Source organism: Tupaia chinensis, unplaced genomic scaffold, assembly GCF_000334495.1.
Source record: "Tupaia chinensis unplaced genomic scaffold, TupChi_1.0 Scaffold000069_1, whole genome shotgun sequence".
Lineage (NCBI taxonomy): Eukaryota > Metazoa > Chordata > Mammalia > Scandentia > Tupaiidae > Tupaia > Tupaia belangeri.
This window is the reverse complement of record NW_006159529.1, coordinates 237,078-254,520: the sequence shown is the minus strand read 5'-3', so window position 1 is coordinate 254,520 and position 17,443 is coordinate 237,078. Positions and strand designations below refer to the sequence as shown.

The following is a 17,443-nucleotide window of genomic DNA, read 5'->3' as shown; positions in this document are numbered from 1 at the left end:
GTAAATTTTCTGAAAGCAGAGAAGAGCTCCCAAAGGTAGAGTTAGGAACCGGAAGCTTTTCCTTTCAGACACGTACTTGTCTTACTGGGTGAGAGGACAGCGAGGGCATATGCACCTTACACTATGAGGCTCTTTAAGCATGGTTAAGATCGATTAAGAGTCTAATTCAAGTTTTAGAAAAAGAAACTTCAAAGGCTAATAGCTGCTGTGCTTTGAAATACCAGACCATCTTTGACCTGTTCGCAGGTCATCCAAGTGTTTCCTAGGGACCTATTCATTTTTAATGATCTGAAACTAGTATTTTCTAGACTCCTGATGTTAGCATTTATGTGAAAAGAAATTTAAATGGAGGAAATAAGTTTATGTTTTGAACCAAATGTTAGGAAACAGGTAATAATAATAGGGTGGTCAGGACACACCCCTTTAGACAGGCAGAGAAGAGAAACCAAACATCTAACCACGCCTGTGTATTACCCTATCGCTTGGTGTGTTGTGTCGTTTTTCTAAGCATGACAACATTGATGTGCCTTTTTGGTGTGACAGCAAATACTGTTAGTGAACCAGTTGACATAATTTTGTATATGACGAGTGTGAAGATAGTGTGGAATGTGTCTCAAGTAATACTTGTTAATTCTGCAGTTCTGTCATCAAAGTTACCCCGTGTCACTTTTGTTTAGCTAAAACTGTCTGTGTTAACTAGGATAGCAAGGAGCAGAGAACTTTAGAACAAAGACTCCTCAATCTTAGGACGATTTCTTACTTTCTAGTACAATGGCTGACACTTCTTTTGCTTCAAGAACACTTTCTGTGGGACCTGCAATGATCTGAAATCTGGTTTCCAAGCGCAGTGTGTTTGAAGCAAACAAGCTCCCTACTCAGTTACACGCACCGGGCAGTTTGCAGTCTACTACTTCAGAAGACGGTTCTGCAGGAACTGCATGACCAAACCAGCGGCAGGAGTGTTTCTCCTACGGGAGTCTCTGAGAATGTGCTACAAACTGGTTTCTTGGAGGGTTTGTGGTTCTCCCTGTCCCCTATATCATAAAATGTATTCCTATTTAAGGGGCCAACTTGTGAAAGAAGTTCACGCTTGCTTTTGATCCCTAAAGATAAAAGTTAATTTTTTAGAACTGTTTTGGGAGCAAAAGATTTGTGTTTGAGGAGAAAAAAAGCATAAGGTACTTTATAGGACTAATGTAGGTACACAAGATTGTGAAATGAGACCTTTTTTTTTTTTTTTTTTTTGCTTTTTCAGTGTTATTTTTCAGAACAAAGAACATACAGCTCTCCAGACATTTATTTTTTGAACAGAGGTGGGTTTAATGTTTGTACCTGGTAATACAGATACAAAAAAACCTGTATGAGGTAGCAATGGATATTCAGCTCTTTCTTTTGACTGCAAAATATATCTGTCCAAGTCATGTTTTAGCTAGCTCATTTAATAAATCCCTATACATGGTACCATGGCTGTTTGTATTCCTTTATAAACTAAGTATTGTTGCTGGAATAAAATGTACAAGATTTTGTTCTGCCTGTAGATTCTTAGTAAAAAGCTATTCTAAGTTTGCAGGCATCAGATGCCACCGGGTTAATTTGAACCATACATTTTGGCTTTCTGCAGTTTGTTTTAAATTGAAATACACAACTAGCCACATTATGTCAATGTGCGGAAAACACAAAAGCAGTAAATTATCCTTGCAGCTCTCTAAACTTAAATTGTCCTGTATGCTGTGACTAACTGTATCTCATGAAACTGTAACATCCAGCCATTTGGCATGTGCTTAACCCTTGGGACCATGGGTCCCTAGAATTTGTGTAAAACCCTTGAAATTAGGGACATTTTGAATGATGTGCACATGTGCATCTTCCAAGGGTTAAGTTCATAGCTTTAATCAGATCTTAAAGGAGATCTAGGACTGAAAAAAGATGAAAGGATACTCCTTTTTTCTTCATAAGTAAAGCGATTATTTCAGTGTAGAAATGAACACAATATATTTTCAAATTAAAATGATTTTAATTACAGGACTTAAGATTTTACTCTTTTTGGGGCCAACATCTCTCCAAATTTTTAGGTGTGTTTTCTTCTCTCAGAATCACAAAATATACATAAGCCCAGGCGAGCTGGCAGAGTAGCACACTGTTCTGGGATGCCCGGGCCAGATGAAGATGAGGGTGGGGTGCAGTTCTGGGTCAGCCTGAATTCGCTGGTGATGCACGTGTGCCGAGATCTTCCTGGCTGGGAAGGCTTGGAGGAAGATCAGGGCATGAGACTGTGTTGACCACCTTTCTCTCTCTCTGTCTCTCTCATGAAACTTAAATTCCAGGTACTATTCCAGCTAGTTCTGATACTGCAGGATATGGCTAGATAGTAAGAAATGCAGCATGTTATGATGCAAAATAATGCTAAAAAGTTGATCAGTTTGTTTTAACTCTATTGTTCATCTTAGAAAGTATACTTTAAAAAGTGATTGCTAATAGATAGCAAACTCATGAATCTGGCATTTCAAAAGAAAACAATGCTTTTAGGCAGTTTGCAAAATAGCAATTTTGCTTACAAAAGTATGTTTTGTTAATCTCGTCTCTATGGCTAAATTATAGCAGGTGATAATTCCATAGAGATGCAGCAGTCACCTTTTGCAGATGTTGTCAAAGGAAGATATTCTTGTTTTCTGTGGTAGCCTTTATTATTATTTTTTAGCTACTGATAACATAGCATGGCAGCAAGATTACATCGGTAATGTAATATAATACAACTGTTTTCATTGATGCCTTATGCCTTACTGTACTCGAGGCTATTAGGAGTGTTCTCCCCTTCCACTAAAGTAGAACTGTGAGGCCTCTACTGCCTCACACAGTAGATATAAAAATATTGCACTACATTAAAGATTTATTTTACATTACTAGCAGCATTACTGAGCTGAGTGTTTCATGAACTGTGGTTCTACAGTGTTAAATACTTTTAAAACATGAGTCGATTCTTATGAGACCAAAGCTTTGCATGATTTCTACAGCTCTTTCTAATGCACCAGTCTGGGCAGCATGCCTGGGTATCACAGAAACTGCCAGGGTTCAACCCATAACACCAACCGCTGACATAGACTCCCACCTTCAGGCTATTGGTGGTAAGTTAGTTTTTATACGCTAAGACGTGTTTATACATTGGGCAGATTGCTTTAAGCACACGTTCAATGGAACATGTCAGCTTCCAGGGAACTTGGTGTGTGAAGTGTTCTAGAACAGTGTTTTTAGAATGCCAGCATGCTTAAGTAACAGGAAAAGGGATGTATACACAGATATATTTTTGTTATTGTTATAAACTTGGTCAAGAAGAGTAGTATTTAGTGTTCTAATATTTCACTCAATAAAATGACAATAGGAATGAGAATTGGCTATTGGTTTTAAAAGGAAAATAGCTTTTCTACCCTCAAAAATGTTTTCCTAGGGGCTGGCAGGTGGCATGGTGGTTAATGTGCTGGACTCCCACAGGGCCGACCATGGTTTGAGTCCCAGACTTGATGGCTTGCTTTCTCACTTTCCTTCTCTCTCTATCTAGGTCTCTCTCTGCTCAAATGAAAAATAAATAAAATAATTCTTAAATTTTTTTTTTTTTTCCTGAGCCAGCCAGTGGTGTGGGTAGATTAAGGCAGCTAGATTCCACAAGGCTGACTATATGGTTCAAGTCCTGGATCCAGTGGCTTGAAAACGCCGCCTGCCCCCAAAATCCAGAGAGAACGGATTGTGGAGTGACCATACTCCCGGGGGGGGGGTGTGCTTTCTCACTTTTCCCCCTCTGGTGAGCACATATGCACTATAGCAAAACTGAGAAAAAAAATTTTCCTCACTCATAAAAATTCATTTGTGTAGCTTTTTACTGTTCAAAGTACTTTAGCAGTTATGTTACCTCAACGATCCTGTGAGGTAGTTAGGGTATTATTATTACCATATACAGATGGGGAGATTGTGACACGGAGCCCTTTAGTGACTTGCCTATGGTTGCACAGCTCATTAATGGAAAGGCCTGAATGTAAAACTTGTAGGAAATCCTGGACTGACCTGGCCACAATCTTTAATATTTAACTATGTTTCTTCCCGCCAACCAGAAAAACTATTCCATCTAATTTTAAATTCATGTCAGTTTCACCATACATTAATTATCACAGCAGTTAGCTATAAAAGGCAAAAACATACATGTTTATTCTATAGTTGTAACAGGCCCAAGCTTAAGGTATACCAACAGAGGTCGAGCTTACACATTCTGCCTCGGTCACAGGTACTGATCCGTACGATGGGCCCAGTATCAGAATACGTCTTCATTCGCAGAGAACTGGTCCCAATCCCTATGTATCTACATTGTGTGTCTGTTACTTACTTGTCTTTCCTAACAAATGAAGATAATCTCAATTACAAAAATACTCAGAATGATCACCGTTCCTTGAAGCCTGTGTTTGCATGATTTCTCTGTCACTGCATATTCCTATGTAGATATATTTCTAAAACAAACCAGCCAAAACCAGTTATCAACACAGTCATTTTAAGAACAGTCTTCTGAAACTTTAAATATCCTTGAACATGTTTTATTTCCTATGGGAGAACTGAAAATGAAAAATAATTATGAATGTTTAGAACTTGCATGTAAAACAAGAAAGTATCAACATTTTGAAATCTATTTCAAAATCCTACTGGATATACTTTTTCAGGAACTAAATTTTGTTATCCTCTCTACAAAATTCTTGATCAACTATATTCTGTATTTATTCTCTATTACATTTTGTTTTTCAATGCAAGCTCTTCAAATGAATCACTGTATTTTTACTATACTTCGGCTGCACAAAGCTTTAGAAAAAAATTCCACAGAAGCATAGAAAGCAAGAAATATAATTCTTTCTTACTAAATCAGCACAACAGACTAAAGCTGCAGCATTTGCTTTCATGTTACATTTGGCAAAAAGACAAAAAAGTGCCCCCCAAGCTCCTAAATAACAAAAATCTCAAGCAAGTAGAGATGACAAACTTCATAACACAAAAGAAAGATTTAAAACCTGTTCCCTCAGTGATTGCTCTTGCCAATTTGGGCATGCAGCAAATTTGTTATAACCATGATGGAAATCAAAATACTTCAAGAATCTGGGCAATATACTAGTTAACACTAATTCAAAAACGAAAAGGAAAATAACACAGTGATATATCACACATACACAAACATGAACAGTTAGCTTACATAATTACTTAATTAGAAAAAGTTAAAAATAAATTAGTAAAAATAAATTCCCAGTATAAATCCCCAAAAGCATAGCTATAAATGCAATTCAAAACAACCAATTTAGTGAGCTGCTCATATTTTTGCTGGAGAACAACCTTTTTCATTCTTGTTCTTACACAAGCAAATAACTGTGGCAAAGCAGGCCAAAGTGCATTATAAGAGATTTACGTGTGGTTCTATCTGTCTGTGGTACTTCAGACGCAACTTCCCCCCAATCACATGAGTTTACACAGACTGTTTGTTACACAGACTCAGACGGGCCAAATAAGTCATCGGACATGTTGCTGAATGGCTGAGAGTCTATTAATTGGCTTATTTCATTATCAAGGTCTTCTTCCGTATCATCTGTGTACTTGCTCAATTTTTTGGAGTGCTGGTCTAAAGACAGACTTTCTAAAGTTTCGGTATCTTCAATGCCTGCTCTGTAGTGGATCGTAAGAAGCGTTAGTGCTTGTAATCTTTCACCTGATTTAGCCAAAGCAGCAGACAGAAGTGATTTTTTCCTTGTATCGGTTGTTTCTTTTTCTTCTCTAACAAGGGAATTATTGTGTTCCAACTCTTGATCTATTTCATTCTGCAGTTTATCCAACATGAACTCTAGTTTCTGGATCCTTTCCTCTGTAGGCAAGCCCCTGTACAGGTCACGGCCAATTTCTTTAACTGCAATGAAAACACTGTCATCCAGACCCCCTTCCTTTCTCACTAATTTTATTCCTGTGGTGGCCCCCCGTTTTGAAGGGCTGTTTGGACCACAGACCTCTGTGTCACTACCTTCGTTGTCTGATGTGTTGGGCGTGTGTTTTGGTGACGGTTCTACAAGATTGGTTCCTGGTTCAGAAAGGCGAGTTTTAGATACTTGACACAAATTTAACAAACGAGAGCTAGTGTTGATGATGTGCCTTGTCAACCCTGTTGTCTTATTTACTGACTTGCTAGCTTCGGAATCAACTCGAGGAGGCAGGCCTAAGAGAGCTTCTTGTCCTTCTATCCTGAGGTTTTTCAGGGTCCGGTCTACTCGCCTATCAGTTGCTCCACAAAGTGGAGTCTCAGCTAGACACTTTTCTTGACATTTTTTATGACAAACATAAGCACAGAACATACACTGGGAAGCAGCTTTAGTCCAAACTTTTTTCTTACAGTAATCACACCAAGTTGGGTTTTGGAACTGAGTGTCCTGAAAACTATGCTTATTTTCTGTCGAACCCATCTGCCCAACAAAGTGCTCCTCTTTAGGGGGAGCAGAAACTTCTTCGATCAAATGGAGTTCTTTTTCTTTTTCTACATTAGTAACTATATGGTGGTCTGGTTCTCCTTCTTTCAGATATTTGAAGTGAATAGTAATGTCACCAAAGCAAAATTTGTCATTGAATCCCTTCTGCATACTCAGGTTACGTAGTGAGGTTCTGGTGACCATTGCCTTAGGTGAGGGGGCTTCCAGTCTGAATTTTGAAAGGTATTCCATGTTGGACGTAGCCAGGCACCCTAATGCCACCTCCTCAAGTTTTAAACTAATGTGCCCCAAACAGATGAGACCCCCCAACTTGAAAGGATCCCGGCACCACAATGCAATGTTTAAGTATCTGTGGCAGGCTTCTATGTCAAACACGCAGGACGCTCTGGTTTTTGTCCATTTCCCTAGCTTATTTCGATAAAGAATTTCTGCTGATTCCCATGTTTGACGGTCATCTGAAGTGTCCTTGGTGGGGCATGAACTTTCGGAAGTAAAATCCTTAGCCACTTCTTGCTTTGCTGAAAGCTGCTTGGATGCGGCTGCATCTTCGACGTGATCCACATTTTTCATTTGTTTTTCAGCAGATTTATCTGCAGGAGGAGGAGGAGGAGGAGGCAGCACCTTTTCTGGCTTTTCAACAAGAACGTCTGGTTCTGCCTGATTTGGGACGTCAGCAGACGGCAAAGGAACTTTCACTTGTGGTCGTGGTGGCACAGGTGGTTTGAATCCTTGGGTGGGTTTGGACACTTGTGCTGAGTCTGTTATCTCAGAAGTTTTTGGAGCCGAGGGTTTATTTCCTTCCTTTGATGGAAGTTTTGGTGGCTGTGAGTGACTTCCTACAACTAATTTACGGTTTAAAACTGGTGATATAGCTCCAAGGGGTTTAATAGAAAGTGTCGTTGGAGTACGTTTGGGGCTGTGACTCAGTGGCTGGACCTCATCTTTAAGCTTGTTTTGCGCTCTGACGTCACTTGCCAAGTCTTCAAATTCAGAATCCAGGTCTCTATTTTCAGTATCTACTGCCAGCCCAGTGGCTTCCTCCTCATAACTTGGTTGGCATGAGCTTGACAGAAAGTTTTCTTCCAACTGGCCAAAGTTATCTTGCAGCACTGTACCTTGATTACTCTGGCCAACAGGCCTTTCATAGTACACCGGGACTCGGTCGCCAGCCTGCTTGATAAGCTTCAACACTTGCAGCGTTGACGTGATTTTCACACCTGGTTTAAGATTGCAAAAGGAAAAATGTGAATTATTGCAATAAAAATGCCTAAACTGGCTAACTATATTTGTCATTGCCTCACAACTATTTAGCTAGTGGAAAAGTAATTGGGAAACCCCCAAAATATCTTATTTGGCTTTGGGATGAATTAGTGTGCTGATTCTCAAATCCTGAATGTGCCGAGATTCTGAAAATGTTTACCTTTTCAAACCAGATGAGGAGCTCCAAATCTCTAAAAGTGCCAAGATGCTAACTTCCCATTCCTTTCTAGGTTAAATGACATTATTTTTAGTTTGAATTAGTTAGTGAATTAGAGTGAGACCTATTTTATTAAATAGAAAGATAGTAAGCTGTGATTCTATTGGGTTGTTGGAAAAGTCATGATGTATTTTTCTGTTTTTCTATGTAACACACACACACACACACACACAGAGAGAGAGAGAGAGAGAGAGAGAGAGAGAAAGAGAGAGAGAGGGAAAATGAGAAAGCAAGCTGCCAGGTCCAAGACTTGAACTACAGTCAACCACCTGTTGTGGTTGTGGCCCCAATAATGGACTTCCTTATAGATCCTTTATATTAGCCCTACCTATCAGAATCCTTTTCACGAAGAAAAAGAACAAGGGATAAGCTGCTTTAAAGTTAAACATGTTGGTTACTACCTGCACCTATAACATCTATCTATCTATTTTAAAAATTTGCCAGAGGGTGTGTATGATTGGCAGAGAAGGAGAGAGAAACAGGAGCCCCCACTGGGGCATGGTCACTCGGCAATCCCTTTTCCTCCTATCTCCCTCCTGTCAGGGGTTTGGGCATGCACTCACATATATGCCTGGAGTGTTTTTCAAGTCCCTGGAGCTGGGATTTGAACTGAGGTTGATGATATGGGACCTAGCTCCCACAAACACTAGGCTACTGGTCAGCCCTATAACATCTATCTTTAATTTTAATTTTATTGTTTCCTAGTTGTTATACCAACATACTTTAAAATTCAAAAGGTACAAAAAAGATGTACAGTGAAAAATCTCATCTTCTCCCAGCCATTTTTGTCCCTTCTGCAAAGTACCCAATGTTAGCAGCTTCTAGAGATAGTCATGAGCCACAGAATGCCATTTTGGTCAAGGCCGACTGCATATACAATGGTGGTCCAGTAAGATTATAATAGGCTAGCACATATAGCCTAGGTGCACAGTTGGCTGTACCCTCTAGGTTGGTGTAAGTAAACTCCATAATGTGCATACACTGACAGATGGCCTAAAGACACATTTCTCAGAACATATGCCTGCCATTATGTAAGGTATGGCTATAATCTAGGTATGTTATTGTTTAAAGGTTCTATTTGTTTTCTGCCATTCTTCAAACCCTCCCTCAAAAAGTGCTTACCCAAGCTATCCATTTATTGTGGAAGATTTAAAGAAAGTTGAGAAGAGGTCTTTGTTTTTCAGAGGTCTTAGGCCACCACCCCCCTTTTTGGGAAGAGATGTTTGCTATAGGGCGTGTGCACTCGCCAGAGAGACAGAGACAGACAGAAAGTGAGAAATCACCCTCCAGGGTGATTTGGCCACTCTGTAATCCATTCTCCTCCACTCTCCACTTGGGATCTTGGCCATGCATGCACACGTGCCTGGCATGAGTTTAAGCCACTGGGTTCAGGACTTAAACAGCAGTAGACTATATGGGAGTCCAGTGACGTAACCTTTTCACCATCTGTAGTTCCGTAGGCCATCCTTAATAAATCAAAGCTACTGAAATTGTCTAGGAAGATCATGCTTTTGACCTGGTCAATAGTTGGTCTTTAATTTAAATGAAAGATCTTTAATTTAAATTAACCTCTAATCAGAAACGCCTACTTTCCATCTTGTACACTTGTCTGCTAACAGAATCTGCTTTTAGGTTAATTTCTTGGCCCAATTATTCCTTCTTTTTTTTCATGGTCCTGATGGTTTCCTAACACTACTTGTTTGTCTACCCAGCCTAAGTCTCAAGACATAACGATATCCTCATTAATACCTTTGATTCTTTTGTTCTAGACCTTTCCTATACTACTATTAGGGTTGTTGGAAAAGTTGTGATGCATTTTTGCATAGAAAAAATAATATAACATGACTTTTCTGACAATCCAACATACTTTTTGAGGCCCCGTTTTGCTAGCCTCTACCAACTCCCTTCTGATCCTGAGTGTACTACCAGGATCCAGCAGCCATCCATCTTTGGGTGTTCAGCATCCTTCTTCTGAATGGTCTCTAAACAACTAAGTTTCCAAAGCACCACCTTCAAACCTTTCCTATTGCCCTAAAGTCCACCCTTCCCATTCTCTTTTACTCTGTAGATGATGTTGCCTTATTTACTAAAAAGATAAACACAAAGCCACCTTTTCCCTTTCAATAAATTTTAGTGTTACTTTATCTCAGAGGAGAAAGTATCCCTTTATTTGAATTACAGTTTGGATTCTATTGTCCTTTTTCCTTGAGGGCTTTGCTTCATCAATTACCCATATTCACATGCTTTTCTTCCTTCTTTTCTTTTTTAAGACTTTCTTTTTCCTAGGTTTCCATGACATTGTGCTAAATTGGTCCTGATCATCTCTCACTTATTCTTTTCCTCCTAACCTGCTTTTGTATGCAAATATTACCAAAGTGTTGAGGGTCATTCTTTTTCTCAGCACTCCCCTAGCCCCCTGCAATTAAATCCACTCGGTGGTTTAAAAATGGTCAACTATTTCTTTGACTGGTTTCCCCTTTGTAGCTCTACATTCCCAACTACTTCTGGACATCACCACCTGGATGTTTCTTTAGCATTACATTTTCAGCACACATAAAACCTCTACAAAAGGTTCACAATCCTGATCTTGTTAGTGTAGGTCACTTTGTCACCTCCCAGTTAACCTACTTTTTAAAATTTCTTTGTGTGTGTTTTTGCTACAGGGCGTGTGTACTTGCTGGAGAGGGAGAGAAACAGAAAACAAGAAATCACTCCCTGGGAGGGGACAGCCACAACACAATCCCTTCCTCTCGGAACTCTGGGCATGCATGCACGTGCACCTGGCATGAGTTTCAAGCTGCTGGGTACATGACTTGAACTGCAGTTGACCATGTGGGAGTCCAGCACCTTAACCACTACGCCACCTGCTGGCCCCTGGTTAACCCACTTTGAATTCTGAAGATAGGATTTAGATCCATTTAGTTGATAATTCTAGCTTGAAGCTCCAGAGCATTCTCCCTCCCTGTTCAGATCCTCGTGATCACTGACTCCAACTACAGTAATAAACAGGCCTTACGTACACTCCCTCACTCAGACTTTCCTACTTCAGTTCATCGCTACACTGCTGCCAGACTGTCATAAAGCTTCAGTTAAAGAACCTTCAGTTAAAAAGCCTACAAACACATCACACTGCAATCCAGAGGTTTCTAGTATGACAGGGCTCAAAATGTTCATGAAAAATTAGAATTAAAGAACTAGTTTATTTTGGTGCAATAAAACCTCCAACGAATTCTATGCATAGTTTTTTATAATACACATTTTCCACAAACTTTAAAAGACCCCAATATGACTCTCCATGACTCATCCAGCCTTAACATCTGCTGGTTCCCACTAAGCACACTGTCCCGGCAAAAGTATAGTTTGACAGATGCATAAATAAAAAATGCAACTGTTCTATCTTATTTATTGCCATAGCTATGAATAAAACATACTACACTGCCCTTAAAGATCAATTATGACCAACCAGGTATTCAAGAAATCTTTTGACAAGCCTAAAATGGGGCACCAGGTACTACAAAGGTCTCAGAAGGTTTGGATGGTCCCGCAACTGTGTGCACAGAGTCCTGCTTCATAGGCATACAGGTAAGCAAATAATCTGCCTATAACAAGAGTTTTTGTTGTTACTACTAACAATCCTACTGATGAAGGCATACGGGTGATATGCTTCCCCAGTAGTGATTTGGGCTGAACTGAATAATGGCAATATTAACAGATGATTGGCCGTACAGACTAGAGAAGGACACAGGAGAGTTTTGGTTAAAGTAGACCTCCATTTTGAACTCCTGTCTATATTGGAAACTTGCTTCCTCCTTTTTGTCTAGAGTAATCAGAGTGATTAATAAGCCTACTGTCTTTGCTAGATAACCTGAAAATCCCTACCCTAAGATGTTCCTTAGCCTAATCAATGTAATCCCCAGACCCCTTTCCCCATGACGACCATTAAGATTCCAATGTGTTTAGGTAGAGATGAAACATACCCTTAGGGATGATTAACCTGTTTTTTCTGCTTCTGTAATGCGCTTTTGCTTTCACATCGTAAAACCCTACCCCCTACCCTTCTAAGCCCATCACACCTTGTCCTTATCAATCTTCACATCACCCGGGAAAGATTGTGAATTCTTGGCGTATATAAGCTCCCTTCTTTCACACGGGGCTGTGTGGTTTTGAGAAACTTGTGTCCCCCCCCACACACACACACACAATGTGCCACAGGCTTAATCAATAAGCTCCAATAGATTTGGCTGTGTCTGGATGTCCTTTTACTTCTCGCTGATTGGACTATAACAAGTTGTGTCCTCTTGAAGAAGGACTATCAATTCCTCTCTTGTTCATTATCTAATCCTAAGGGATGGGGGAGTAGTGCAAAAGCTACAGAGTTTAGGCTTGGCATAGTAAGGGTGGTGGTGGTACAGAAGGGTGGATGGCTTGCCCTTATTTTCACATTCAGTAAAAAAGCAGAAGAGTAGAAGGTGAGATGGGATATAAGTTAGAGATGGTATTAAAAACTGGTCTAAGTCTTAACTACTGAGCCTGGTAGCTCAGTAGTTAAGCACTAGGCAAAGGAAGCCTGGTCCCACATGGCTGACCATGATTCAAACCCCAGCCACAGTAGGAACGTGGTAGACATGTGTGCCCAGGATCCTGACAAGATGTGAAGTAGAGGGCAAAGGGCTGTGGCATGACCAGGACCTGTTTCGTATGTGTGTCTGTGTGTGTGTGTGTGTGTGTGTGTATGCGCGCGTGTGTGTACTCTCTTTCTCTCTCTCCTGGCATTAAAAAGAAAACAAAAAGTTAAAAATAAGTGGTCAGGGGGACCAGCAGGTGGCATGATGGTTAAGGCGCTGGACACTCCCACATGACCGACCACAGTTCAAGTCCTAGACCTGGTGGCTTGCTTTCCCACTTTCTCTCCCTCTCTCTCTGTCTCTCTGGTCAAATTAAAATAAATGAATGAATAAATAAGATTAAATAATTAAAAAAATAATTCTAAAAAAAAAAAAATAAATAAGTTGTCAGGCTGGTCCTGTAGCACAATGGTTAAGCAGTGTGTTGGTAGCTGAATTCCATGTGGCCAACCATGGCTCAAATCCTGGCCCTGGCGGTTTGAAAAAATATATCAGGTGCATGTGTGTGCATATGTGTCCCCAAATCCTTACGACAGGAAGAATGGAGGAAAAAGAACTGTGGCATGACCACTCCCCACTGGAGGATATTCTCTTTCTCTTTTGTGAGTGAACATGTCCTCAGGGACAAAGATCTAAAGATGAACCTTTTTTTTTTTTTAAATGTTTTTGCCATAGGGCACATGCACTCACTAGAGAGAGACAGACTGAGAGGAAAAGTGAGAACTCACTCCTCCCCCAGAAGGGACAGTCACGCCTCAATCTCTTCTCCATTCTCTTGCTGGAATTCTGGCTATGCACACACATGTGTCCAACATAATTTTCAAACTGCCAGGTCCAGGACTTAAACTGCAGTCGACCCTGTGGGAGTCTAGCGCCTTAACCACCATGCCACCTGCTGGCCCCAAAATGAACTATTTTAAAGACTGATGCATGGGACTAAAATGGCATACATGTTTTAAATGTATTTCTAAGGCCACATTTAGAATTTTATTTACAATAAATTTATTACTTTTTCCATGTAAAATTGATATGTGCTTATCACAGAAATAAGAAACAAGAAAAATCTCCATGTATTTTCTCTGTAAAGTATATTGCATATTAACATAATTACCTCCTATAGCGATAAGTCGATCTCCCCGCTGAAGATCTGCAATTGCAGCAGGTGAGTTTGGAGCCACAGTTTCAATTATGACGTGCCCAGCATATCCATCAGTTGACTGGACAAGACGAAGCGTAAGTCCAACGCTTTGTAAATTCCCTTTTATTAATTCAACCTTTGATAAGGGGAAAATGAAAACAGGTTCATTTATTACGGTAGAATAAGAAAACAGTAACATTGTGAAAGCACAACAGTTGATACTGACTTTTGTACCATGGCGGCTATTAGTTCCAACAAGTGAGGGAGGAAATCTTTATTTTAACAATATAAATTAACATATTCTCAGACTATACATTTAAAAATCATCAAAAAAAAAAAAAAGAAATAGTCTGGATTGTGTCTTACTAAAGATCAATTTTCACTGTAGAAAATTCGGAAACAGAAAGGCAAAGTAAAATGACTCCGAATCAAATTATCTTGAACTACTGTTGTTATATATGCTTACATACAAAATTGATAACTGTCTCAAAACTGAAGTGTTGTGTAAGTATAACCACATACCACCAATACAATTCTGAAGGATAAAAGTTTACATTGATGCTTTATTAAGGGTTATCTTTGGCCCGACCGCAGGGACGTGCACTGCTAAGACACTGCTCTGCAGGTGAGAACTATGTGGGAGTCCAAGTTCAACTTCTGATCCAACCTGAAGTCTGAGTGCAGTGACGTGCACTTGGAACCCAGCGACTTGAGAAGGCTGAGGCAGGAGCATTGCGAGCTGGATGCTGGCCTAGGCCACAGAGCTAGATCTGGTCTAACAGGAGAGCCAAGCTGGGGGCACGATATGCCTCGAGACCCAGCTGGGAGGCTGAGACAGGAAGATGGTGATATACCTAGATCCCGTCTGAAACAGATGTCATGATCTCATTATCTTGTTAATGAGATGCCTTGTTCAACTTTATCAAGATCATTTTATTTTCTAAACAAATCTGTTCTCCAATTTATGGAATATGTATCCTAGATTCACATCATCTGTGAATCTAGGGAAAACAAGACCAAAAACCCACCACTACCACCATATGCTATTTGTCCTCATTCAAATCACGGTTTTTTTAAAAAAAGGATAGAATGCAACATCTCTCCAGATTTGGTATTTATTGAGTTCAATTACAAACTGGTTGTATTGTATTATCCTCTACATCTAATTGTATTATCCACAGATCTTAGCCTTGTTCTTCGAAGATACCTAATGAGTGACTTTATCAGATAACCTGCTATTGTCCAAATATATCACTATATTGCTTAGAAATTCAATTTTCTACCTGATAATTATGGCTGGTAAAGTAACCCTTATTGGAAGTTGTTCTGTGAGTGTTAATAAGTTTCCTGAAGTTTTTAAAAAATATTTTCCCCTCAAGTTTCTTTGTTCCACATGTCAGAGACAGAGAAGAGACAGACAGACAGCCTCTAAGCCCCAACAGAGGTTTTCACATTGGTGACCCACTCCCACCTAGAGCCTAAGCTAGTCCCGAAATCTTGGCACATGCATGCCCAGCATACTCAGGGAGGTTCTAAAGGTGAACCCAGAACCTTCCCATGTGGTCAGCTTTCACAGAGGGTTGTGTTACAACTATGCCGCCATCCAACCCCTGTAAAGCTGAAGGATAAAAGTTTACATTGATGCTTTATTAAGGGTTATCTTTGGCCCGACCGCAGGGACGTGCACTGCTAAGACACTGCTCTGCAGGTGAGAACTATGTGGGAGTCCAAGTTCAACTTCTGATCCAACCTGAAGTCTGAGTGCAGTGACGTGCACTTGGAACCCAGCGACTTGAGAAGGCTGAGGCAGGAGCATTGCGAGCTGGATGCTGGCCTAGGCCACAGAGCTAGATCTGGTCTAACAGGAGAGCCAAGCTGGGGGCACGATATGCCTCGAGACCCAGCTGGGAGGCTGAGACAGGAAGATGGTGATATACCTAGATCCCGTCTGAAACAGATGTCATGATCTCATTATCTTGTTAATGAGATGCCTTGTTCAACTTTATCAAGATCATTTTATTTTCTAAACAAATCTGTTCTCCAATTTATGGAATATGTATCCTAGATTCACATCATCTGTGAATCTAGGGAAAACAAGACCAAAAACCCACCACTACCACCATATGCTATTTGTCCTCATTCAAATCACGGTTTTTTTAAAAAAAGGATAGAATGCAACATCTCTCCAGATTTGGTATTTATTGAGTTCAATTACAAACTGGTTGTATTGTATTATCCTCTACATCTAATTGTATTATCCACAGATCTTAGCCTTGTTCTTCGAAGATACCTAATGAGTGACTTTATCAGATAACCTGCTATTGTCCAAATATATCACTATATTGCTTAGAAATTCAATTTTCTACCTGATAATTATGGCTGGTAAAGTAACCCTTATTGGAAGTTGTTCTGTGAGTGTTAATAAGTTTCCTGAAGTTTTTAAAAAATATTTTCCCCTCAAGTTTCTTTGTTCCACATGTCAGAGACAGAGAAGAGACAGAGACAGACAGCCTCTAAGCCCCAACAGAGGTTTTCACATTGGTGACCCACTCCCACCTAGAGCCTAAGCTAGTCCCGAAATCTTGGCACATGCATGCCCAGCATACTCAGGGAGGTTCTAAAGGTGAACCCAGAACCTTCCCATGTGGTCAGCTTTCACAGAGGGTTGTGTTACAACTATGCCGCCATCCAACCCCTGTAAAGTTTATGTTTCAAGGAACATTTTAATCATGTCAGGCTTACAAAAGTGGAAACATGGTCCAATTTTAGATTACCTAAAGGTAAATAAAATAGAAAAACTATTCCAGAAAATAGCATTTGTATTTAAATCTCCCAAAAATATCCATTTAGTTCTTGTGTGAAAGAATGTAATTTCCTTAAATGTAAATGTCAAAATGTTACCTTAAATGTTAAAATGCTTTTGAGTTAACAAAGTCCTTCAGAACACATTTTCTCAAATCTAAATACCTAAGTATTTCTTAATACACAGAATGTCAAAGATAAAATTTAGAGTAAGTTTTTAATAACAGGAAGCTAAGAGGAACAAATATACATAAGAAAAAAAAACCTAAATTGTGTGTGTCTGAGTATTACAGACTTTAAAAAAATAACACTGGACTTGGAATGTATTTTCAGTGATGTACTCTCAGCTCTTTTAAGTAGAATGGAGGCTGGAGGGTGGGGTTGAGAAGTGAACTTGAGATAGTTATAGAATTAGTATAGTATTAGTTATAGAATATAATTAATTTCTTATTTTCTGCCTACAAATCAGATTTTTTCTCTTTGCTTTTCTTAGTTTTTTGATACTTGAAGTAAACATTCCAGGTGGAAAAAGAAATGGGGTTTTCAGTAGGAATAACTAATCAGGGTAAATCCTGAACTACTTACTAGTAAATGTTCTTAATTTCATACTTATACAGGGAGCAGAATATAAGACACTATTTGTTTTATCTCTTTGCTCATTAAAAGCTTGTTTCCTTTTAAGCTTGAACCACTGACCTATCTAAATTTGGAATTACCTTTCAGTATTCTCTGAAACAGAAATTATCACCTTAATTAACTTCAGGCAGTAATTCTAAAGCTTCAGATGATAAAAACACCTCAATTAAAAACCCAAGAAAAGGGACCAGCAGTTAGTGTAATGGCTATGTCGCTGGACTCCCACGTAGTCAACCGCGGTTTGCATCCTGGACCTGGTGGCTTAAACTCACGC

The 17,443-nt window shown here is 39.7% G+C and overlaps 1 protein-coding gene across 1 annotated transcript in view; it reads right to left on the bottom strand.

Moving 5' to 3' along the window:
• Window positions 1-4,163: 4,163 nt before the first annotated feature.
• PDZD8 (PDZ domain containing 8) overlaps window positions 4,164-17,443 on the bottom strand; it is a gene marked incomplete at its 5' end in the record, with an annotated part of 95,339 nt that continues 82,059 nt past the window's right edge. The window contains 2 exon segments of the mRNA XM_014583338.2: window positions 4,164-7,708; window positions 13,705-13,867. Coding sequence (XP_014438824.1) covers window positions 5,502-7,708; window positions 13,705-13,867 — 2,370 coding nt within the window.